General features: G+C 36.3%; 1 protein-coding gene across 4 annotated transcripts in view; it reads right to left on the bottom strand.

The window, feature by feature from the left end:
• The window catches only part of GRIK2 (glutamate ionotropic receptor kainate type subunit 2), a 598,702-nt gene that overhangs the window by 166,245 nt on the left and 406,622 nt on the right, over positions 1-25,835 (bottom strand). For all 4 annotated transcript variants that reach the window (XM_024551764.4, XM_053914034.2, XM_024551766.4 and 1 more), the window contains exon 10: positions 14,559-14,765. In XM_024551764.4, coding sequence (XP_024407532.1) covers positions 14,559-14,765 — 207 coding nt within the window. The remainder of the gene's footprint in view (positions 1-14,558; positions 14,766-25,835) is intronic.

The following is a 25,835-nucleotide window of genomic DNA, read 5'->3' as shown; positions in this document are numbered from 1 at the left end:
TGCACAGACAGGACAACAGCAGAAATAACCTGAACGGTTTAAAGCCAACAGAAGATTTTTTTTTTTTTTTTTTTTTTTTCCCTTTTCCTTTCCCCCTGAACTCCTTCTTCCTCTCTCTCTCTTTTTTTTCTTTCATTCCTTCTTCCTCCCATCCTTTACCATTTTTATGTCTTCTTCCTCCCTTCTTTTATCTATTTCTATGTTTTAATTTTTGTTAAAATTCCTTCTTATCTTGCCTCCGATCTTTCTTTAATCCTTCTTCCCTCCTTCCTCCCTTTCCTCCTTTCCTATTTCCTTTTTCCCTCCTTCCCATCTTTGGTTTTTTTTTTTTGTTTGTTTGTTTGTTTGTTTTTTCCTTTTCTTTCTCCGCCCCTTTCTATTTTTCCCACAGGTGCGACAACAAAACCTGGAGTGCTGAAAAGACTAGAGTTAGACCGTGTTAAACACATAAACGTCAGCTCAAGACCAGTGAGCACAGGAGAGTAAGGAGACAGCACCACCGAATCCCATTGGCATTCTACCATAGAAGTTCATATCATAAACCCAGGGATTCAGAACAAAGCAATTTAAGAAGCAGAGGCCAACAAGAAGAGCCTCACAAACAATGGGAAGACAAAGAAACAATTCCCAAATGAAAGGAAAGGAGGAAGTCTCAGAAAGAATACTAACCGAAAAAGAGGCAAGTCAACTATCAGATACTGAGTTCAAAGCAATGGTCATCAGGAAGCTCACTGAGCTCTCTGAGCTCAAAGAGAACTACCAGAAACTACAAGGAAACTACAATGAACTCACTGCAAACTATATCAACATGAAAAAGGAAATAGAAAATATCAACAAGAGCCAAGAGGAAATGAAGAATACAATTTCTGAATTGAAGAACACAGTAGAAGGAATTAAAAGCAGACTTGATGAAGCAGAGGATCGGATCAGCGAGCTGGAGGATAAAGTAGAAAAAAACACCCAGAAGGAACAAGAAAAGGAAAAGAGGCTCAGAAAGAATGAAGAGGCAATAAGGGAAATGCAGGACAACATGAAACGTAACAACATCCGTATAATAGGAATACCAGAAGGAGAAGAAGAAGAGCAAGGGATAGAAAACCTGTTTGAAAAAGTAATGATGGAAAATTTCCCTAATCTGAGGAGAGAAAAAGTCACCCAAATCCAGGAATCACAGAGAGTCCCAAACAAGAGGAACCCAAAGAGACCCACTGCAAGACACATCATAATTAAAATGGCAAATTTCCAAGACAAAGAGAGGATCTTAAAGGCAGCAAGGGAGAAAAAGGAAGTAACATACAAGGGAGCCCCAATAAGGTTAGCAACTGACTTCTCAATGGAAACGCTCCAAGCCAGAAGAGAATGGCAAAAAATATTCCAAGTAATGAGAACCAGAGGCCTCCAACCAAGACTACTTTACCCAGCAAGGCTCTCAATCAAGATAGAAGACCAAATAAAGAGCTTCCCAGACAAAAGAAGTCTAAAAGAATACAGCTCCACCAAACCAGCTCTGCAAGAGATGCTAAAGGGACTGCTTTAAGGAAAGGAAGGAAAAGAGAAAGACAGAGGAACACAGGTAGGAAATAATGGCAATGAATAACTACCTATCGATAATAACCTTAAATGTAAATGTATTAAATGCTCCAATCAAAAGACATAGAACAGCTGAATGGATAAGAAAACATGACCCACACATATGCTGCCTACAAGAAACCCATCTCAGGACAAAAGACTCACACAGACTGAAAGTGAAGGGCTGGAAACAAATTTTCCAAGCAAACGGACAGGAAAAAAAAGCAGGGGTAGCAATACTCATATCAGACAAAATAGACTTCCAAAGAAGGGCCATAAAGAGAGACCCAGAAGGTCACTTCATAATACTCAAAGGAAGAATCCACCAAGAAGACATAAACATTATAAATATATATGCACCCAACATAGGAGCACCCAAATACATAAAGAAAATCTTGGAGGATTTCAAGAAAGATATTGACAGCAACACAATTATAGTAGGGGATTTTAACACCCCACTATCAAAAATGGACAGGTCTTCCAAACAAAAGATTAACAAAGATATTGTGTCACTTAACAATACCCTAGAGGAAATGGACTTAACTGATATATACAGAGCTTTTCATCCCAAAGAAGCAAAATACACATTCTTTTCAAGTGTCCATGGATCTTTTTCAAAGATAGACCACATGATAGGACACAAAGCAACCCTCAACAAATTCAAGAAAATTGAAATCATATCAAGCATCTTCTCTGACCACAAGGGTCTGAAACTAGAAACCAACCCCAAGGGTAAAAACCCAAAACACTCAAAATCATGGAGACTGAATAGCATGCTATTAAACAATGAATGGGTCAAGAACGAGATTAGGGAAGAAATCAAAAACTTCCTGGAAACAAATGAAAACGAACTCACAACAACCCAAAACCTATGGGACACAGCTAAGGCAGTCCTGAGAGGGAAGTTCATAGCAATACAGGCCTACCTTAAGAAGTTAGAAACAGTTCACACAAACAACCTAACCCTACGCCTACAAGAACTGGAGGAACAACAACAAAGACAGCCCAGAGCAAGCAGAAGGAAGGAAATAACCAAGATCAGAGCAGAACTAAATGACATAGAGACTAAAAGCACAATTGTAAGGATCAATGAATCCAGAAGCTGGTTCTTTGAAAAGATAAACAAAATCGACAAGCCTTTAAGTAGGCTTATCAAGAAGAAAAGAGAGAGGATCCAAATAAACAGAATTAGAAATGAAAGTGGAGAGATTACAACTGATACCACAGAAATACAAAGGATCGTAAGAAATTACTATGAAGACCTATATGCTAAGAAATTTGAAAACCTAGATGAAATGGACACATTTCTAGAAAAATATAATCTTCCAAAACTGACTGAAGAAGAAGCAGAAAACCTGAACAGACCAATATCAGCAAAGGAAATTGAAGCAGTCATCAAGAAACTCCCATCACACAAAAGCCCTGGACCAGATGGTTTCACAGGAGATTTCTACAAAGCATTTAAGGAAGAACTAACCCCTATCCTTCACAGACTATTCGAAAAAATCCAAACTGATGGAAGACTCCCAAACTCTTTTTATGAAGCCAACATCATCCTAATCCCAAAACCAGATAAAGACACAACGAAGAAAGAAAACTTCAGGCCAATATCGCTGATGAACATAGACGCTAAAATTCTCAACAAAATATTAGCAAACCGCATCCAGCAATATATTAAAAAGATCATCCACCATGACCAAGTGGGATTCATCCCAGGGATGCAAGGATGGTACAATATTCGCAAATCAATAAACATAATACATCACATCAACAACAGCAAAGACAAAAATCACATGATCATATCAATAGATGCGGAAAAAGCATTCGATAAGATACAGCACCCATTTCTGATAAAAACACTCAGCCAAGTGGGAATAAAGGGAGCAGTCCTCAACATAATTAAGGCCATATATGAGAGACCTACAGCCAGCATCACATTCAATGGACAAAAACTTAGAGCTTTCCCACTAAGATCAGGAACAAGACAAGGATGCCCTCTCTCACCACTCCTATTCAACATAGTATTGGAAGTCCTAGCCACAGCAATCAGACAAGAAAAAGCAATAAAAGGCATCCAAATTGGAAAGGAGGAAATGAAACTGTCACTGTTTGCAGACGACATGATAGTGTACATGGAAAACCCTATAGACTCCACTCAAAAACTACTCGACCTAATAAATGAATTTGGCAAAATAGCTGGATACAGAGTCAATACCCAGAAATCAAAGGCATTCCTGTACACCAACAACGAAACTGCAGAAACACAAATCAGGAAAAAAATCCCATTCGATATAGCAACAAGAAAAATAAAGTACCTAGGAATAAACCTAACCAAGGAGGTAAAAGACCTGTACTCAGAAAACTACACAACACTGAAGAAAGAAATTAAGGAAGATACAAACAAATGGAAGCATGTACCATGTTCATGGATTGGAAGAATTAACATCATCAAAATGGCCATACTACCCAAAGCAATTTATAGATTCAATGCAATCCCTATTAGAGTACCCATGACATATTTCACAGATATAGAACAAACATTACAGAAATTCATATGGAACCATAAACGACCTCGAATAGCAGCAGCAATTTTGAGAAAGAAGGACAAAGCAGGAGGTATCACAATACCTGATATCAAACTATATTACAAGGCAACGGTAATCAAAACAGCCTGGTACTGGCATAAAAACAGGCTCATAGACCAATGGAACAGAATAGAGAGCCCAGAAATAAACTCAAATCTATACGATCAATTAATATTTGACAAAGGAGGCAGGAGCATAAAATGGAGCAAAAACAGTCTCTTCAACAGATGGTGTTGGGAGATCTGGACAGCTACGTGCAAAAAAATGAAACTCGATCACCAACTTACGCCATACACGAAAATAAACTCAAGATGGATAAAAGACTTAAATATAAGCCGTAACACCATAAAAGTCCTTGAAGAAAACATTGGCAGGAAAATCTCAGACATTCCACGCAGCAACATCCTCACAGACACATCCCCTAAAGCAAGGGACATAAAGGAAAGAATAAACAAATGGGACCTCATCAAAATAAAAAGCTTCTGCATGGCTAAAGAAAACAGCACCAAATTACAAAGAGAACCAACAATATGGGAAAGCATATTTGCCAATGATACCTCAGACAAGGGCCTGATCTCCAAAATATATAAAGAACTCACACGACTCCACTCCAGGAAGACAAACAACCCAATTAAAAAATGGGCAAAGGACTTGAACAGACACTTCTCCAAGGAAGACATACAGAAGGCCCAGAGACATATGAAAAGATGCTCAGCATCACTAGCCATCAGAGAGATGCAAATTAAAACCACAATGAGGTATCATCTCACACCAGTCAGAATGGCCAACATAAACAAATCCACAAACAAATGTTGGAGAGGATGCGGAGAAAAGGGAACCCTAGTGCACTGTTGGTGGGAATGCAGACTGGTGAGGCCACTGTGGAAAACAATATGGAATTTCCTCAGAAAACTAAAAATGGAACTGCCCTTTGACCCAGCAATTCCGCTGCTGGGATTATACCCTAAGAACACTGAAACACCAATCCAAAAGAATCTGTGCACCCCAATGTTCATAGCAGCACAATTTACAATAGCCAAATACTGGAAGCAACCGAAGTGCCCATCAGCAAACGAGTGGATCCAAAAACTATGGTATATTTACACAATGGAATTCTACGCAGCAGAGAGAAAGAAGGAGCTTATACCCTTTGCAACAGCATGGATGAAACTGGAGAGCATTATGCTAAGTGAAATAAGCCAGGAAGTGAGGGACAAATACCATATGATCTCACCTTTAACTGGAACATAAGCAATAGAAGGAAAAAGCAAACAAAATATAACCAGAGACATTGAAGTTAAGAACAATGTAACAATAGCAAGGGCGGGGGTGGGGGGTGGGGGCGGGGACAGTAGGTAGAGGGGATTACAGGAACTACTATAAAAGACACATGAACAAATCCAAGGGGGAGGGTGGAGAGGGGGGAGGGAAGTGGGTTCACCTGGAGTGGGGTGAAGGGATGGGGGAAAAGGCATACAACTGTAATTAAATAACAATAAATAAATTTAAAAAAAAAAAAAAAAAAGAAAAAGAAAAATGGGCTATGAAATAAACATGAGAACTTTGGGGCAGGGGGAACATATGGCAGGCCTGACAAGCTCAGTGACCCAAAGTAACCACAAAGGATGGCCTGATCATAAGTTCCTAACTGGAAAGGTAGATCATGGCAGGTAGTCACATCCCAGGTCCCAAGCCTATAGCTACCTTAAGTGACCCCTGTCTACTGTTCTTATACATCTAGGGTAACATACTTTTGAAATCTCAGAGTAATTGTCTTTCCCAATCCCCTCAAAGACATAACCAAAGGCACCAGAGTACAAGAGTACCACAGCACAAAACCACGAAACCACTCATTGTTATCTCGTTCCCCACATACCATCTCTGTGTGCTGTAAATGTTAATTATTAACTACCCTGTGCCCACCAATGTAAAAGAAGTATCAGTTTCTTCATTGTACTTTTTATTCAGTCACAGAGATTTTGCTGCTTTGCTTTCTCTTGCTCCCTTAATCTACCGCCAATAGATTTCTTGTACCTTCCTTAGGTTTTCTCCTTTGATTCTAAATTCATAATATGAACTAGAAAACTGCCATTCTCCAGAGCATTTTTATCATCAGTTGAAATTTGTTTCTGGGCATGTCCTCAAGAATTTTGGTTCAAATAACTCTTATGAATTTTTTTCTAAAGGTTTGAGTGCTTTTTGGTTGACACATGGGGAGGCATGAGAATAATGCAATTCTATCTTTTGTTCTTGATTTCGAAAATTACTGAACTGAGAAATTTTATAGTAAGGGACTTCAACATTACCTGTAATATTTTACAGTTGCCATTTGAGGTCATAGAAAATTATAAATAAACTTGCATTTCTATTTTTTAGTTATTGTTTCTATAACCCCAAAAAGAGTAATAATATTATTGTTCTTCAATTTTTTCTGAAAATACTAAAATGCTTCCACTACAGTGCAAAATTGAGACAACATGCTATCAAAATTCAAAGATATGGTGCATGTCAATTCCCATCTAGTAGAAACTGGTTTTTGAATTAGCCTTTCCATTTTTGTAATATTACCGGGAACCTTTTTAAGTTCCCTGAAAAACAAATATTTGATTTCTTCCCTAGAATACAATAAAAGTGCAATCAAGAGGCACAAGCAAAGTATAGTAAGGTCTTCTAAGGCTCATTTATGAATCATAAAAGGCTTGATAGTGTTAAATACCAATTGCGATACTCAGGAAGCACGCAGGGAAGCATCCATGCAGCAGGTAAACCGCAGCGTCAGCAGTCCTCTTTAAAGTCGTGTGAAAGAAGAGCAGATCCCCACAGGCCGCCTAGATTGCCATAGTTGTTTTACAAACTGAAACAGTTCTTCCCTGCACTTTTTAAAAACTTTCAAATGACCAATTTTTTGTTTGTTTGTTTTTAAATTTTCACAGACTTAAAGTTATAAAAAGGAGCCTCATTAAAAAGAAAATAAAAGCTTTTACTGACTAATACATTCTCTTACCAACCACAAATGAAAATGATATTAAAACACAAGTCTCTTTAAGCACAAAGGAATTGGAAAGTTCTTTGGCACCATTAAAAGAGCTAAGCTTAAACATATCTTTAAAAAGAAAATATTTCTCGTAGCCTAATCCACTCAGTTCTAAGGATGTAAAGAGGCTAAGAATACGGCTTTAAAAATTGTTCATTTTTGGACTTCCAGTCAAGATAGCAGCTTAGGTAAACACAGCTCACCTCCTTGCAAATCACATCAAAATTACAAACATACTATAGAACAACCATCAGAAATTGAGTTGAATGAAAGTCTGACAACAACAAAATAAAAGAATCTACATCCATTCACACTGGTAGGACAGACAGAATGGGCTGGTCCCACACCCAACTGTGGTGGGTAAAAATTCAGGAGGGATGTCTCAGGAGCCAGGAGACCTAGCCCCATGCCAGGTCCCCCAACCCAAGGTTCCACTGTCAGGAAGATAAGTCCCTATAAATTCTGGCAGCAAAAACCAGTGGAATTGAGTCAGGGGAAGAAACTTCTGGTCTCCCAAGCAGTTCCTCTTAAAGAACCCACACATGAACTTACTCAGACTTATTGCTTCTTAGCTCCAGCACTGGGAGAGCAACATGAAAGGTACCAGTGGCTTACAGGAAGAAACTGAAGTGTGTGGCATCAAGGTGAGAGCTGGGAGACAGCTTTCTCCCAGACAGAAAGGCTGGCAGAGGGCATTGTCCCTTTTCTGAGCCCTCCCCCTACAGAGCCACAGAGTCCACAGGTGGGTGCCATCTCTGAGACTCCATCAACCTGGCTAACATTGTTTGCCCAGTCCTGGAGATCCCCTGAGACTCTGTCCCACCCAACTTATCAGTCCACCCAAGCTTTTAACTGTACTTTCCCATATGAATGGCTGGTCTAGGCTCATGTTTCACAATGTCCTAAAGCCTCTCACATAAGCAACAGCTAGCGTCAGTGAGTCCCCAGTCCCCATATGTCTAGCTAAGTGGCCCAAGCCTGGCACTTGCAGCAGCCAGCCTAGATTCACACCTTGGCTTCACCTGGGAGCTTCCAAGCCCAACACAAGTAGAAGAGATCGCAGATTGCTTTACAGCTCATGCAGGGTGGCCACAGGCAGAACACAGGTGTGGGCTGACCTTGGCTTGCACCACCTGGGAAATCCCAGAGGCTGCACACCAGTGGACAGCTACAGACCACACCAGAACATCACCAACCTGCCCCTGCACAGCTGATCCTCAATGGAGGGCAGAGGGTGTTGGTTAGTGGTCACAGCCAGTCCTTGCAGCTGACTGACCTGGATAAATCTCTCCCATTGGCCTGCCAACAGCAATCAGAACTCAACTATATGAGGTGTGTGTAATCAGCCCACACAAAAGGCACACCCCAATTACCCAGCTTGGGTGAGAGGGGAGGCTGTGCCATTGGACCCTACAAGACACCTACTACATTAGGCCATGCTACCAAGTCAGGGAGTCAGTGTAGCTTTACCTAATATATAGACACAAACACAGGGAGGCTGCCAAAATGAGGAGATAAAGAAACATGGCCTAAAAGAACAGACCAAAACTCCAGAAAAATAATTAAAAAAAAGGAGATAGACAATCTATAAGATGCAGAGCTCAACACACTTGTTATAAGGATGCTCAAGGAACACAGTGAGGAACTCAACAGCATAAAAAAGGTCCAGTCAAAAACAAGGGTACACTAATTGAAATAAAGAATAATTTATAGGGAAACAACAGTAGTGTGGAAGAAGCTGAAAATCAAGTCAATGATTTGGAATATAAGGAAGCAAAAAACAACCAATCAGAACAACGAGAAGAGAAAATAATTTAAAAAAACAAAAACAAAAACAAGGATAGTGTAAGCAGCCTCGGGGACAACTGCAAGTGGTCTGATATTTGCATCACAGATGTTCCAGAAGGAGAAGAGAAAGAGCAAGAAATTGGAAATCTATTTGAAAACATAATGAAAGAAAACTTCCCTAATTTGGTGAAGAAAATAGACATGCAAGTCCAGGAGGCACAGAGATGGATATAAGAGGTCCACTCCAAGACTCATCATAATTAAAATGCCAAAGGTTAAAGATAAAGCAGCACAAGAAAATCAGTTAGTTACCTATAGGGGAGTTCCCATAAGACTATCAATTTCTTTCTCAAACTTTGTAGGCCAGAAGGGATTGGCAATAAATATTGAAATCATGAAAAGCAGGGACCTACAGCCAAAATTGCTCTACCCAACAAAGCTATCACTTAGAATTGAAGGGCAGATAAAGAGCTTCCCAGACAAGAAAAAAACTAAAGGAGTTCATCCCCAAACCCATAATTATATGAACTTTTTAAAAAAGATATTATTTATTTATTTTTAGAGAGGGTAAGGGAGGAGAAAGAGAGGGAGAGAAACATCAGTGTGTGCTTGCCTCTCACATGCCCTCTACTAGAGACGGGGCCTGAAACCCAGGCACGTGCTCTAGAGTGGAAATTGGACCAGTGACCCTTTCATTTGCAAACCAGCACTCAACCACTGAGCCACATCAGCCAAGGCTAATCATATGGAATTTTAAAGGGACTTATTTAAGGAAAAGAAAATCAAAACTATGGACAATAAAATGGCAATAAATACATATCTATCAACAACTGCATCTAAAAACAAACTAAAGAAACAAGAAGAACAGAGACAGAATCATGGATACGGACAGTTTTTTGATGGTTGCCAGATGGGAGCTGGGGGTGGGAAGTGGGTGATGAGGTGAGGAGATTAAGATGTACAAATAGGTAGTTACAGAATAACCATGGGGATGTAAAGTACTGCACAGGAAATGGAGTGGCCGTAGAGCTTATACACATGACTCATTGACATGATAATGGTGTGAGGACTGCCTGAGGGAGTGGAGGGTGCTGGGTGGAGGGGGGCAAAGGAGGAAAACTGGGACAACTCTAATAGCATAATCAATAAAATATAATTTTAAAAATGAAATAAAAATTGTCCATTTTTGCTATAATGACAAAAATTGCCATTTTGCTCTGATAATATATCACACATATAATGAATTATTTGTTTTAAATATATATAATCATACTTCAATAGTAATTTGGTGAACTAACTCATATCATTTAATAACTGAGATAAAGCAGCAAGAAAGAAAATATTTAGCACCCTTTGGATAAAGTAACAGTAGTAGTAGTAGTTGTTGTTGTTGTAATAATAATAATAAACAGCAACAATTGCTTGTCTTGGGTGTTTCCAATTTGCCAAGCAACACACTAAGACCTGCATAATACATCCATGTCCTACATGTGAGCCAGCTTTTCAAATATTGTGTGTAAATTCTTAGTCAGCTGTAGAAGTAAATTTAGTTTCTATAAGTGCACACCAGGTTAGTTATGCAGTAGTTTTTGGCGTGAGGTTAGGGTTTTATTTGTTGTTGCTTTTTAACGCTGTATCTGTACACCTAAGAGTACCATCTATGCCAAGAGTTTCTCACACAGTAAGACACAAGACCTACAGCGAGATCAGCATCCCTGTCCGCCAACATTTAAATTAGTCTTTCTTTGTGTCATTGTCCTTCTTCCCTTTGCTGTGTGTCCTGTATCCATCCCCCACCTCTGCTGTCCCACTGATGCATGTGACTAAGTTAAAAAGGCCTACAGTGCTGCTGCACTCCCAGATACTAACATTCAGTCCACACCATCACGCTATGACATACCATTTTTCCCATTAGACATATGAGAAAACTGACCCTCAGACAGCATCACTACCTTTCCCCAGAAAACAGCATAGATATTAGACAGACAGGTGATAGACAGATAAATGATAGATAGAAAGATAGGTGATAGATTGGATAGATAAGTAGATAGATGACACCCAAATTCCCACGTTTGCGTAGGTAAGTTGTACTTGTAGGTCTGTGGAGTGGGAGCACAGCCTCTCCCCTCACACGTTCTAGCAGCATAGTGACACTAGGTCAGAGAAGCTCCAGGGAGCCATTGACTTAAACTGCCTCCAACTAGAGCTTAGTGTGAAAGATAAAAGGACAATGGGTATCAAGTAACAAGGAGTGTCTGTGATTTAGTACCAGAAGTAGTAGTTGTACAAGTGGTCAAAATATTGCGCTCCTCAAAGGAGTGAAATGTTCAGGAAAGGCCTTGTGGAGCAGGGGCCCCACACAGAACCCAGGAAGTGAACTCGAAATAGGAGACAAGATGAGAGAGCTAAAGGAGTGCATGAACCACTAGGGGTCAGAGCACAATGGAAAAGAAATTAAAGGTTAACAGGAGTACTTGGAATTTTATATTGCAATCTTTCAGCATCTCTGCAATGCTTGAATGGGAAAGCTTTGAAAGGATATTGATGAAAAAATAAGAATCTGACAACATATAGTTGGATTCCTAAAGGAGAGGCAGGGGATGCATAATAAAAACAATGAGGCAGCAAGAGTTTGAACTACATTGGTGGGTGTAAAATTGGAAGGTAGGAACAGATCTGAGGACTATTTTTAACCTGCAGACACAGAGGCTTTGCATGCTGCTTTATTAACTCATGTATGGACATTTACAAGCATAAATCTTCTTGAAGTTTTCCACTGCCAAGACAGACATCACCAAAGATTAGAAAGTAATTTAACTGCTCTTGTCTTCTTTGAGCAGTCCCATAATAACATGTGTTGCTAGTTTATTGTGCCTTAGGTGTTTTCCTTCCTGTGATGAATAACTCTAGTTGGCTTTATGAATAACATACTCACAACAGTTGTCTCGTGACCCCATAAATGAGTTATTAGCCATAAGGAATAACACAACCCAAAGCTACAAGTATAATTTATGTCCAACTTAATACCATGGATGGAATAGCAAGTTTCTGTGAACTCATTTCAACTATGTCAGTTTCAACAGATAAGCTTGCTTTTAAGAATGAAAAACTTCATAAAATATTTTATAAAATATTATAACAGTGTTATAATTATTTCATTTCAAGAGGAATGTGTCACTGTTTATTTCTTTAATTGGCTCTTAAATAGACACTGTCACTGGGGTTATTGAAGACCACATAAGAATAAAAGCATTCAACAAATATGTAGCATATACTTTAAGGCAAATATGTAGCATATACTTCAAGGAGTATCGTTCTTGAGTTTTACATTTGTTGTCAACCACTGTGGAGCATTTGTGTCTTTTTTTTCATAAGTATTCTGGAATGCTGAACACTTTCTGCAATTGTTTGTGTCTCCTAGTTATTTTCAAGATATTTGAAGCAAATTAATATTTCCAAGTATATACCACAATACCAAGGACTGTGGACATAGTGAACTGAAATGGCAAAATAGTGTATTTATACAGATTTTAATCATTTTGATGACTCACAAAATGATCGACTTCTATAGCTTTCCAACAAACTTCAAATAGAATGGCTCAGCTCACTTCATCATGATACAAATTCACCTGCTGCTTAGTCTGATGAAAAGACTTTACAGAGTTAAAATATGAAAAAGAGTGGTTACATACATAAAGGAAAAACTGCATGGATTGTTCCCTTACTTCTTCTGCAGGAGGATACATGCTATTAAAATGTACCAAATAATGAGTTTCTGGGTGATTTTTATGTTTTTCAAAGATGTATTTGAGAAATGTTGGATCAAGGTTTTATAGGATTTAAGCAATGAACATAAATCTCTTCACAGTTAATCTTATATAAAACCAAAATTTGACATACACTGTTAAACCATAAGTATTAGGAAGTCCAAAAGTATTTTGATTTTTGCTGTAATTATTTATTTGAGTAAAAATCATATTAAGTACTAATTAAAAATAAATAAATGCTCCTGCTTTGCTGACATCCTAGATATATTTTCCCACTATTTTATCTATTGCAAATCTAACCGTGATTTTGATTTTCTAGCAATTCCTCCCTATGTTTAATTAATCTAATATAAAGAAAGCATTCATAAGACATAGGTCCTTTAGGTAGGAAAGCACTGATGTATTTGAACACCAAAGGGTCCAATGTATACACTTTACATTAAAACTTAACACTAATTTCACTGACTAGGATTCAATTCAAAATTACCAGTGACAGCAACCATAATCCCCACATCTTTCTCATTATCATAGTGTCTAAATATTTTAGTTTTTAGTCCTCAGCAAGGATATTCATAAACACTATAGAAGGAATACAGAATAAGTAAGAAGACAAAATTTGGACTGATTAGGTATGTATTTATTGATTACTAAATATCAGGTACTGTATTAGAAAATTTAGAGATATCAATTATTATTAACATATTTTTTACCCCTGGCTGGTGTGGCTCAGTGGATTGAGTATCGGCCTTTGAACCAAAGGATTGACAGTTCAATTCCCAGTCAGGGCACATGCCTGAGTTGTGGGCCAGGTCCCCAGTAGGGGTGTGTGAGAGGCAACCACTCATTAATATTTCTCTTCCTCTCTTTCTCCCTCCTTTCCCATCTCTCTAAAAATAAGTAAATAAAATTAATAATAATATTATTCACTCCCTCATACCCTTATTCATGATAATGAACTTTGTAATTAATAAAGTATTTTCAAAATGCATTGAAAATTGCCTATATTTGCTACTTTCATAGATAAGAATTTTCATTTAGGGTACAGTTCACAATGTTTTTAAAAGAACATTAATTATTTTGTAGACTTATTAGCAATAATATTATGCCCTAATGTTATGGAAAATGTCAAAATAAACTTCAATGTTACAAAACAAAAAGTAAATACAATGTTATAATATTTAAAAGATAAGAGTTTATATCAAAGATGATTTAACACTACTGGCTAAGACATTAGGAAATAATGTGTTCTTGGGAAAGAAGAAGCTCCTTGCTGAGGTTTATTTAATTAAGAAACATAAAATGTCTATTCTCCTGACTAAATATGCTTAACATTCTTGCTTTATTATTAGATATTATCTTATCTTGTGCTCTTTGCATGTAGATTCCTCTTATCTCTAAAAATAAAAAAATTATTCTAGCATAAATTTCATGAAATTTTTATCATGAAATTTAGATTTGTATAACCCATTCTCTCTGTTGAGTAGAAAGTTAGCATTATAAAGGTGAAAACAAAATTCAGTGTTGAAAAACCAATTCTATTTTATAAATCCAGAACTAATATTCAAGATACCAAAATAACTAAAAACTAGTTAATTTAAGCCAGACATCTCCCTGTCATAGAACTACGCATCTCTGTTTGATTCTTTATATTTGATAGCAAACATAACATATGCTTTGAACAAAATTATTGAAGGAAAACATAATTAAAATATATTATTGCTGCTTGACATTTTTAATCCTTGACCATCAAAAAAATTTTAAGTAAATATTTTGGCAATGTACCAAAAGTAATAAATAATGAGAAAAGGGACTTACGTGATCAATTAGTTCACGGACCATTCCATTCCACTGTCCATTGGCATCATCCTGGGCTCCATATTTCCCATCCTCCACAAGTCTAATTTCATAGGTAAAGCCAAGGATTGTTGATAACTCTCTGAGAAGGTCAATGCAGTAGCCCTCAAATCGATCATTCCCATAGAGTGGTTTGTCAGACTTCTTAAACAGGACATAGGGTTCTTCCTGGAAACGGTGAACATGAAGGTAGGAGGTATCAATTAATCAAGAAACTTACTACTAGAATAATAGCTTGCCTTAGAAATTTCACCTTAATTTATTACATAAATCAATTGTATTTTTTCTCATTGTAATTAATATAGTTTGAAATACTGATAAGACTGATATGCAGGAATATATGTGCTACACAAAAGAATACTTAACTATAATTTCACCTTGACTATATAATCAAACATGATACTATATATCCTTACTATATAGCTTATATCACATATAATATATGATCTATATATGGCATACTATATACTATATGATACATATAGATATACAATACATACGAATATACTTTCACCATCATTACAATACCCCAACTTGATTTATACCATTTAACCAATATCTCATGTGCTGTTACAGTGAGATTTATTGATGGAAGAATAAAATAATAGTAATTGTGTAATTACCTACCATGTACTAAGAACTGGAGCATATTTTTTGATATACATTATTACATTTTTTCTAACCACCATGAAAATTACAACTACTATAATTAATTATAGGAGGAAAAGTAGTGGTGAATTTTAGAATATATTTTAAAAAGCTAACATTTATCAAGAATAACTGCATTCATCCAACCATATTTTATAGGCCACCTACTATGAGCCAGCCTCCCTTATATAAAAGAGAAATCCTAGTCATGAAGTTCCTGATACAGAGAAGAAAACCAATAATAGATGCCTAAACGAACAGAACACACAACCTTAGATGTCAGAACAGCGTGGAAACATAAAATAGGGCAACAGGATACACAACTGGAGACGCCCGGCAGGGTAAGACACAATTGAGTAGTATGTGTGGTTATTTTCTGAGGAGATGAGAGATGAGGCAAAATTTTGAAAAAGGGAAGGTGTCTAGCCAATTGGAAATCTGAATGAAGGGCATTTCAGGCCAAGGCACAGAAGTCAAAACCCCTGAGACCAATATAGACACTAGACTGATCCAGGAAGAGGATAATAGCCGTCTGTGAAGGGCTTAGGCAAACTAAAAAGCAAAATAAAAACAACAACAACAAAAAATAACTCAGACACAGATACCAATATGCTGGTTAGGACTGTATTTATAGTGGTCATTTTTCAATAAAGGTTAAATAATTTTCTCAGGTCATATGGTTATGAAGAGATAAAGAACAGTTATAAAGAGGAAAATGAGAGATTTTAATTGAGGTTATTTAAATTCTAGGATACATACTTTTCCTACTATTTGATGTTACATTCTATACCATCAGATCATTTGCAAAAAGTCCACCTATGCTGACTTTTTAAATACAATTATGCCAAACACCTAAAAATCAGAAATTAATCTGTAACTAAATCCAAAGCTAGATATTTCGGTTTACCAGGTAAAGAACAAGGTAAAGAACCAAGGTAAAGAACAGTTAGGATCCTGTCTAACTTCTGTGTGTGCGTGATCATTTGTGAACTTTACTCCCCAGAGGTACACAGAGTACTACAAATGTGACAGACACAGTACTCTCCCACCTTTGGGGTTATTGTGTCCATTTCTCCTCTGCTCTCCCCAGTCTCATCCAGTCTTTTAAGTGAACATGATTCCACTGATCACAGTTTAAATGCCCTTGTTACATTGAAAAGAGGAATTACTATCACTAAACAGCTTTCCTGTGCTGAGCATCTACATGTCAGGCATATTCACACGTCTCCTTTTCTGGTTATCCCATGCAATTTTTTAATTCTTTTACCATGATAATGACCATATTGAATAGTAAGATTTATATGTATATCTTCTGAACTAGACTTGCACAATCTATGTGGCAAGACAATTACCTAAATATCCATCAATAGTATAAGACATCACCAGGCAAATAGCAGGCTACAAATAAAATGACTGTGTAGTGAATTAAATGGAATCGTATTGCTCTGGTCAACTGGGGAAAACGAGGAAAGTTGAAGAAAAAAAATTATGAGAGGTTGGTTCCCCTGTGCAGTTCTAGTATGGTAACAAATCCTCAGGTCCCTAACCCATGAGCAGAGGGTTAGAGAATTGAGAAGAACACACCATATTCACCCGCTGAAGAGAAGACAGACTGAGAATTTAGGGCTGGTGGAATGCAGATCAAAAGAAGTATGTTGGTACCATAGATGAACCCTATGGACCTCATACTTTCATTTCAGTCATTTTATGACTGATAAATGAATGTATATACTTTTTAATTTAAAAGTCACAGACATTAACCATTTGCCAAGCTCCTGCACTAACAGCATCATCTAATACTTACCAAGCACTTACCAAAGGTCCTATTCTGAGCGCTTTCCTTGGATTAATTTATTTATTCCTCATTACAACCATGTGTGGTCAGTAATATTATTATTTCTATTTTACAGATGAAGTAAGTGAGGACAAGGGTACTGAGTAGTTGACCTAAGTTTAACAGGCAGCACACAATTCAGGGAGTCAGACCGGGAACCCACTGACCATCACATTACAATGCCCACATTAAATGATTCCCAGTGATCTTTTCCTAACGCCACATGAATGCATAATTGCACACAGTTCGTTAAATGGCTTTATGTGTACAGTGTGAATTTATTATTATTATTTTTTCAATCAACTAGGATTAGCCACTGATCTATACCGCATGCAAACTTCATTCTGCATTTACGCAAACAGTGCAATCAAAACAACATTGTAGAAGTAAGTACATAATCCAGAAAATTCACTTTTTACATCATAACTTATATTCTTTCCAAATAAAAATACATATTTTAACATAAAAGTAAGTAATCTGTGAAAATAGCATATTTTAAATCCCTCAGATTAGGTAGTAACATGTAAGTGTCTTAAAAAAAGTTCCTATTTCCCTGTTTGCACTGTTAAATCACCATTAACTTTATTTTAAATTTCTGTTCCAAAATATTTATGATATATTTCTCATACATATTCATTTGAACACTGGTGGGGGGGCATGATAAAAGCTTGTGATTACTGAAGAGTCACGAGGCATGAGAAGGATGTGTATGCACTAGGTACAAAAGCGGTGCAAAATTTCAAGAATTATTATGCTATTTAAATATCATTAATCTAGCTTTTAGTAGCAACATTTGACCTATTAATTTGATTTTCTTCACCTATAACCTAGTAAGAAAACTGCCCCAGGCAAATACATGTGTTGATCCCTGTGAGATTAGACAGTGTCTTTAGATATACATATTTTCAAAACAGGCTTTCGTATCACATAAAAACATTATGTGGTCTGAGTGCATCTTTTTAGTATTTATGGTACTGCACAGTGTCAAATATCATTCTTCCCATACTTAATTCTGATAGGTACGACCCAGTTTCCCAGCTGTGATTCCTATCTCCGGCTACACCGTGTCACAAGGTAGTTTACATGGAGCTACGACTCTCCTTCAGACAACTCTCTTACTCTGTTTCCCACAGCACAAGGATAAATAACGACCTCATGTAAGAAAAGAAAAATTGTACCAGAAGCAATTACTGTACCACATATTGAGTTCAGTGAATAATATGATAAAACTCTCCTGGGCAACTTCATACAGTCTTTCTCATACAGCCTTAAATCTCGACATCAGCATTTGCTAGAGGTAAAAGCACTTTATTCCACTGGCATCTGTAATAAGGATTTGTCAGCATTTCCACTATCAACCCTAGTTTTAAAAAACCCAATAACTCATATTTTTTTTATCTGCATTAGATGGGGAGCTGTCACAGAATAAACTTAAAATTAAGTTCTAAAAAAGTGAAATATGTTTTAAGGTTCAGGGGAACAAAATGTTTGATTTAAATGTAATAAAACTTTATGATTATAAGTATGTAACTCATATACCCCTCAGCCCATATCTACAGAGAGTTAAATTATCTTTTTCATATGTTAACCCTTAACTATATCATCTTACCCATGATTTTCAAAAGCAAGGACATAAAAGTATAAAATAATTGTATTGATATGTGAAAAATAAAAATACATCTTTATTTTTATATTAATATAAAGGATATAAAATACAAATTAATTTTATTGATATCTATAAAATATCTCTTGCTACTGCATTAGTAAAGCTAAACTAATGTATTTATTCAAGCATATGTTGAGCTCCTGTTATGTACCAGCACTCTTTTAATCTTCAGATATATAACAATGAAAAACTAAAGAAAACAATACCTAAAAATTTCTGCTCTAATGGAATGCCCAATGTAGTGATGAATTTGAGAGTCTTATCTATTTCATATAATCCTGTATTATTTATATGGCTACTCTGTCTCATTAATTATTAGAATGGAATATCACTTCAGAATACATTTCTAAGAAACACAAACCCAACTGTGTATCTGTTGTAGAGCATTCTGGTGAATCATAGGACCTATAACACTGTGGCCCTCAAATCTTTCATTTGGAGAAACAGAAATAACAGAAATGGGTATTTGGTTAGCCCCAGTTTGGTTCTGAATTTACCCTTATGATCAGAAAACTTAGAAAAATTAGTTTGTGGCAACCAGCTGAAACTCAAATTGCTTGTGGGTAATATCCTCAATTAAGAACAGTATTAAAGTATTTATATTTTATGCATTTATATTGTTAAGGACTCAATTTTTCCTTAATGAAGATAGTATTGACATAAACCAACCAACCAAACAAAAAAACACCTTTTTTTAATAGCATCCCTATGGGCCCAATGAAAATGAAGTTATGGGCTTTAAAACTTAATACTGAGCAATTTATATTTTCCTGAGAATCATTTATTGCTTTCCGCTTTCCAAATCTTATGTACATACTCTTTATATCCTATCACTATCCTCACACTGACAGCACTGAGTGATAAAGAGTAAAAAGGGACTTGGGTTTCAAAGAGTGTGAAGATCAAGTTGGCGCAAGTGAGCTGATTAGAAGTAGAAGGCTGACGAATGAACAACATGAAGCGCGAGGACAACTGTGCTGCTCAAGTTGCCTCTTCAAGAAGATGAGTTAGCTCTTTAAAACTATAGAACTTACACTTTAACATGAGGAAATGTTAACAAATAATAAATAAAACAGACCTAAATATCATGCCCTATGATGCTCGAGAGAGCACAGAGTGGAGAGGCCTGCTTTCAAAAGGGAGATTAAGGGTAAAAGAACATTCACATCGAAAGCAATGTTAAGAAGATGGATATTTCTTTAACAAATACCTTATCAACTCACTGTAATTATCTGATCATGGCCTATCCCACTGCTCTAATAAGCAACACTTTTGGATAGAATACGACCACATAATGTATCATGTAACCTAGAGAAAAAAAATAACAGCTCATAATAACAATAGAAATGTCTCTCCAATAATAACATGTTTTCATATGGCACATTTTGATTTTAACTGGCCATCACTAATCCTATATGAAATAGTGAACTCTAAATAAAAATGACAACTCCAAAAATGATGAATGAATTATTATGGTCTTTAAGAGAGTACAACTTTCAGTTTTCACATGTTGTTTAACAAGACACTTACAGATATTTACACTTGATAACCTCATCCCAAAATATAAGTGTAAAATATTTTGTTGTTTATCCATCCATTTATCTACCAAGGCACACTGGCATGCATTCATTAAACAATATTTTTCAATATACTGATTCCTAGAGCACAGGGAAAATTTCTCTTAAAAACTAAATACTAAATATTTTAGCTCCTTGGACAATAGAGTTGCAACCATTCAACTCTGCTATTGCAGAACAAAAGCAGACACAGAAGAAATGAATAAGTTGGGAAAAACTGCCAGAATTTTTAAAACTCTATTTTTTAGGAACTGCTTACAACAACTAGGGGAATAATTTGTGGACAGAAAACCTTCAGATTTTTGCTAGAAGACCTCTGTGGCATATCAATTTACCCTGTCACTATTATCATCGACTTCCCAGTTCTGCAACAGCCTTGAAGAGGGCAGACTGCATTCCTGGTACAGGTTGTAAGTACCATAGGAAACTAGGGGCTTATTCTCAAAAAAGGCAGTTTTGTGTATTGACTGTGTGATGAAATTGGAAATAGATAATAAAAATAAATTTGGTAAATTCATAAATATATGTGGCAATTGAATAACACAGTTAACCAAATGGCCACAGAGGAATATAGAAGGGAAATTAGAAATACCTTTCTGTAAGTGGAAACAAAAGCAGGGCATGTCAAAATTTGTTGAACACAGGGGAAACAGTACTCAGAAGAAAATTTATTATTAGAAATGCTTACATTAAAAAGAAGAAAGATATCAAATCAATAACCTAAATTTATACCTTAAAATCTAGAAAAATAAGATCAAACTAAATACAAACCTGTAAAAAATGATTACAGTGTGTGTGTGTGTTTATATGAATAAAGGGTCCCCACCAAAAAACAAAGTTATCTTATGGAGTGCGTGCCCCTTGTGGTACAGGCTTCTCCTGCTAGGTGAGTGTTCTAGGAACCCATCTGTATCAGTGTGCTAGCTGACGTTGTGAGAAGCTGCGTTTGGGCTTCAGTGGAATTTTTTGGAAGACTCTTTTTACTCATTTGTTCACTTTATGAGGGGTGATTTGCGAGCATTCCTGCCCACACAATGCTGCTCTGAGTATTCAGCAGTTTTTGACCAAAAGAGCGTGACCCCCCTTCCCCACAGTCCCTATTCACCCTATTTCGCCTTAAGCAACTGTTTTTGTTTCCCCAGATGAACAAAGTCCTCAAAGGGAAACGTTTGATGTCAAAGAGGTGAGACAAAAAACGGTAGAAACAAAAAAAGGGCATCAAAATCAACTAGTTTAAAACCTGTCCTGAGTAATGGAAAAAAATGTCTTGATAGGTGTGTTCCATCAAATGGAGAGCACTTTGAAGGTGACTGAAGTTTGAATATGTAAGAATAAATATGTAAATTTTTGTAAGTAAATTCCATTTTTTGGTTCCCTCTCATATATCTCTATATCTCTATCTATCAGTATCATCTATATCTATATATAGAGAGAATAATAGTAGAGAGAATCAAAGGAAGCAAAAATTCATTATTTTTCATTTTACTTTAATTTTATTTTTGATTTTTGAGAGGGGGGAAGCGAGAGAGAAAGTGAGGGAGAGAAAGAAAGAAACATTGATCAGTTGTGTTCTGTACATGCCCCAACCTGAGCATGTGCCCTGACTGAAAATCAAATGGCAATCTTTTGGTGTGTGTGGGATTATGCCCAACCAACTGAGCCACACCAGTTGGGGCCAAAAGTTGGTTCTTTGAAAAGATCAACAAAACTGACAAATCTTTAGCTAGACCAACCAAAAAAGAAAAGAAAAGAAGAAAAAGAAAAATCATAGAGAAGTCTCAAGTGAACGAAGGGACTATTGAAATTAATCTTAGAGAAAAAAAATAGATGTGTAGGAGAGTTATAGAGACAATTGGTACACCAACAAGTTAGATAGTCCAGGTGAAATGGACAAATTCCTAGAAAGATACAACTACCAAAACTGACTCAAGAAGAAATAGAATATCTGAATAGAACTTCAGCAAAGAGATTAAAATATAATCTAAAACCTACACCCTCCCCTGCAAAAAAAGGCCCAGAACCAATGACTTCCCTGGTGAGTTCTATCAACATTTAACAAAGACTAGGCACTGATTCTTCTCAAACTCCTCCAAAAAATAACAGATGAGGGAATACTTCCTAATTTATTTATGAGGCCAGTATTACCCTGACACCAAAGTTTCTGAAGCTATTGTGTGGTCAACATCTTGTTCAATAAGAAAATTAATATTTAGATATAATTTCTCAAGCCTCTTCTTATTTTACTTTATTCCACTCTCTTCTAAAACCATGTTTTCTCTTTTTATCTTTAAATTATTATGCAATGTCTGCCTTTACTTTATTTTCTCTTTGATTATTCTCTATAAACTGAATAAACAGGTCTCAGTAATATCTCCATTCACTCATTCACTCAATAACCAGTTGTAGATGCCTACAATGTTCTAGGCATTGCTCTATGTCATAAAGATGAGAAGACTAATAGGACATAATGCCCACTCTCAAGGAGCATTACAATGTATGAGAGAGACAGAAATTAAATGAATAAGTACAATGAGAAATCACAAGGAAATAGCATCTGAGTTCAGTTCTCAGTCCCAGATGTCCATTAAATTAAATTAATTATTTTACAATTAAGATTATAATACTGATGCCTGGCCTCCACCTTCAAAGATTATAGTCTAGTAATTGAGACTCATTCATCTAGGTTGTTCAGGCATCATTACTTTTAAAAACCTTTCTAGCCTTGGCTGGTGTGGCTCAGTGGATTGAATGTCTGCCTGCAAACCAAAGGGTCAGGGGTTCAATTCCCAGTCAGGGCACCCACCTGGAATGTGGGCCAGGTCCCCAGTAGGGGGCGTGTGAGAAGCAACCACACATTGATGTTTGTCTCCCTCTCTTCCTTCCTCCCTTCCTCTCTCTCTAAAAATAAATAAATATTTTTAAAAAAACAAATCAACCAAACAAAAAACTTTCCTAGATGTTTGTAATGTACAGTTGGGCCGGCTTCATGGGTGTGTGACACAGGTAGTGGCACAGGGACCAAGGCTTTGAGGAGCCTATGCTAGGGTTACTTCTCTGCTGGTGCTCTTTAAAATTCTTAATTCTTAAATCAGAGATTGTCATTTTCATTTTACATTGAGAATGAAGATTATGTAGCCAGTCATGTACACAGTGAGGAATGAGAACTACTGAATTAAACATACAATCAGAGGAAATGGAAATATTTTGGAGAGAGAAAATGATTCATGTGGATGCTAGAAAGAATCAACAGTTACATGATTTAAAGAAAAGGGAGTGTGGAACAAGAAAGATAGGGAGAGATAATACCGTAAGAACCTAAGTTAGGAAAAAACTTTTTTTCCTATAGAATTCTGAAAAACTATCTAGATATAATCACTGTTGATTGTCAGGACTTTAATTCATATCCTGCTTTGAATGGTATTCTCTTTCCTAAGATTATTTTTCAGCATCTACCTAAAACCAATTTTGATATAGTAAATGAAGTTGAGAATTTTTTTCCCCAGGATTTTCTCTTTAGGTATTTTTTCACTATTGACACAGTAGATAAATTTGAATACATGTTTGGGAGAGAAAGCAAAACAAAAGGAGAAAGACTTTATTTGTTCAATGATTGCAAAGTAGACTTTTCAATCATCAGGATTCTGTTTCTAATAATTTAGTGCAACAATTTGAGTTTGGAGTTTCTTGGGTCTTAGGAGGACCCAACATTAGCCATCCTCTAGCTCTACTTATGGTTTGTTTTTTTTTTCCCCAAAAAGTGCAGAAATCAGCTGATGGAAACATGGATTAGAACCGGAGCTGAATACTAAGTGGCTTTTTACCCTCCTCACACCAGAAAGTGGATCAGGTATTAGCTAGCCCTTCAGCATTCCTGAATATGCATGTAAAACACTCACAAGAGAAAGTCCTTGTGCAATGAGGATTATCCACCAAGGATCAGTAGTAGTTAGTACCATGTATCTACTGACGGTTCTTTTTACATAATGAATGGTGAGTTTAGCTTTCAGCCACAGCCCTCTGTAATTAACAAAATCAACAAATGCTTATTTAAAAAGTATCATTTAAAAGAAAATACCCTGATTTAAGACAGAGTTGTTCCTTCTAAGGACCTTTTAATCTAGTCGAAAATAGAAAACTTGCATAGAAAAATATAAATAATAATACAGTGCCTGAGGAATAAATTGTATAGATAAGAGAGCCATTAGGTGCCAGCAAAAGGAAAGTAAAAATATTTCAAGGTAGTTAGATAAATCATCCTAGAGAAAAAGCCACTAGAAAAATGGATTGTAGAATGGGAACACATTAGATAAATGGGGAAAGAATAAAAATTGTGCAGGTAAGAGAAATGAAATGAGAAAAGGTACACAGAAGAATTTCCTGGCACATGGCCTGAAGAGTAGGAATGGTGGTTCACAGGAGAAGATGTTTATAAACATGTTTAAAAAAGCTTGGAGAAATCAGTAAATATGATCACCGTTCCTATTTAAATTATGAATTACTTTGTACCCATTAGAAATTATCATATACAGGTAATATTATGTTGGGGACTGTGTTAAATATTTTACCCATTTTTACATCTAATACAAACTTCAAGTTGCATTTCATTATGATTATCTTAATTATAAAGTTAAGGTAACTTATTCAAGGTAAATCATCTGACAAATGGCAGGCTCAGAATTCAAACCTAGATTTTCTAACTTCCATTTGTCCCTTCAGTGTGCAGAAAAGTCCCTTTTTCAGTAAGATATTAAATTCAGACATTGTGTCAGTTACTTATAGAAAAGGTCAGCGCTTCTGCCAATTTTTGGTAGGGTAGGCAGTTCATGGATTTATATATGGATGTAAATTCCTTCATAGATATCAGTGAGGGCTTCAAAGTTGTTATGATTTATCTTGCTATTGTGTATAGTATTTTATTCTTGAAAATTATCCCACAAGTTTTACTTTTCAGAAAATTATGCAATTAAAAATATTTGAAAATTCTTCATCATTGCATCCCTTTGAGATATCCACAATACATATGAAGTTACTAAAGAGTCAGTGTTAAAAAAATGAATTTGGCTTAACCCAGTATTTTCTAGAATCTACTTAACCACAGAATAGTTGCAGGGTGTGCCTGTATCACACACTTATCCGAACTATGGAGCACAGTGAAGTTCTGATGTAACCAATTAATAGACAGGGATGCTATTGCTACAGGGCAGAGAAAGCACATGCTGTATTTTGAAAGCAGGGTTTCATTTCTGAGTATCATATTTGCCAACAATTTCAAATATAAAAGTTCAAAGGAGAAAATATAAATTAGATTTCTTTTAAGAACATAGATCTGTGAAAAAATATTTGATGAGCTTTGAATGCAGTATAAAATATTCTTCATTTCATATGAAATGCTTTCTAAACAGCTCTGTGGCAAGCAGCTATGTGTGCTTTCCTATTAGTTCTCAGATGAAGTGGTAAAATCCTTTTGTTTATTTGTTTGACCTAACAAGGTGATGAAAATAAATTCACAAGTC

Source organism: Desmodus rotundus, chromosome 11, assembly GCF_022682495.2.
Source record: "Desmodus rotundus isolate HL8 chromosome 11, HLdesRot8A.1, whole genome shotgun sequence".
Lineage (NCBI taxonomy): Eukaryota > Metazoa > Chordata > Mammalia > Chiroptera > Phyllostomidae > Desmodus > Desmodus rotundus.
Note: the sequence above shows the minus strand (reverse complement) of the source record. Positions and strands in the feature narration are given on the sequence as shown.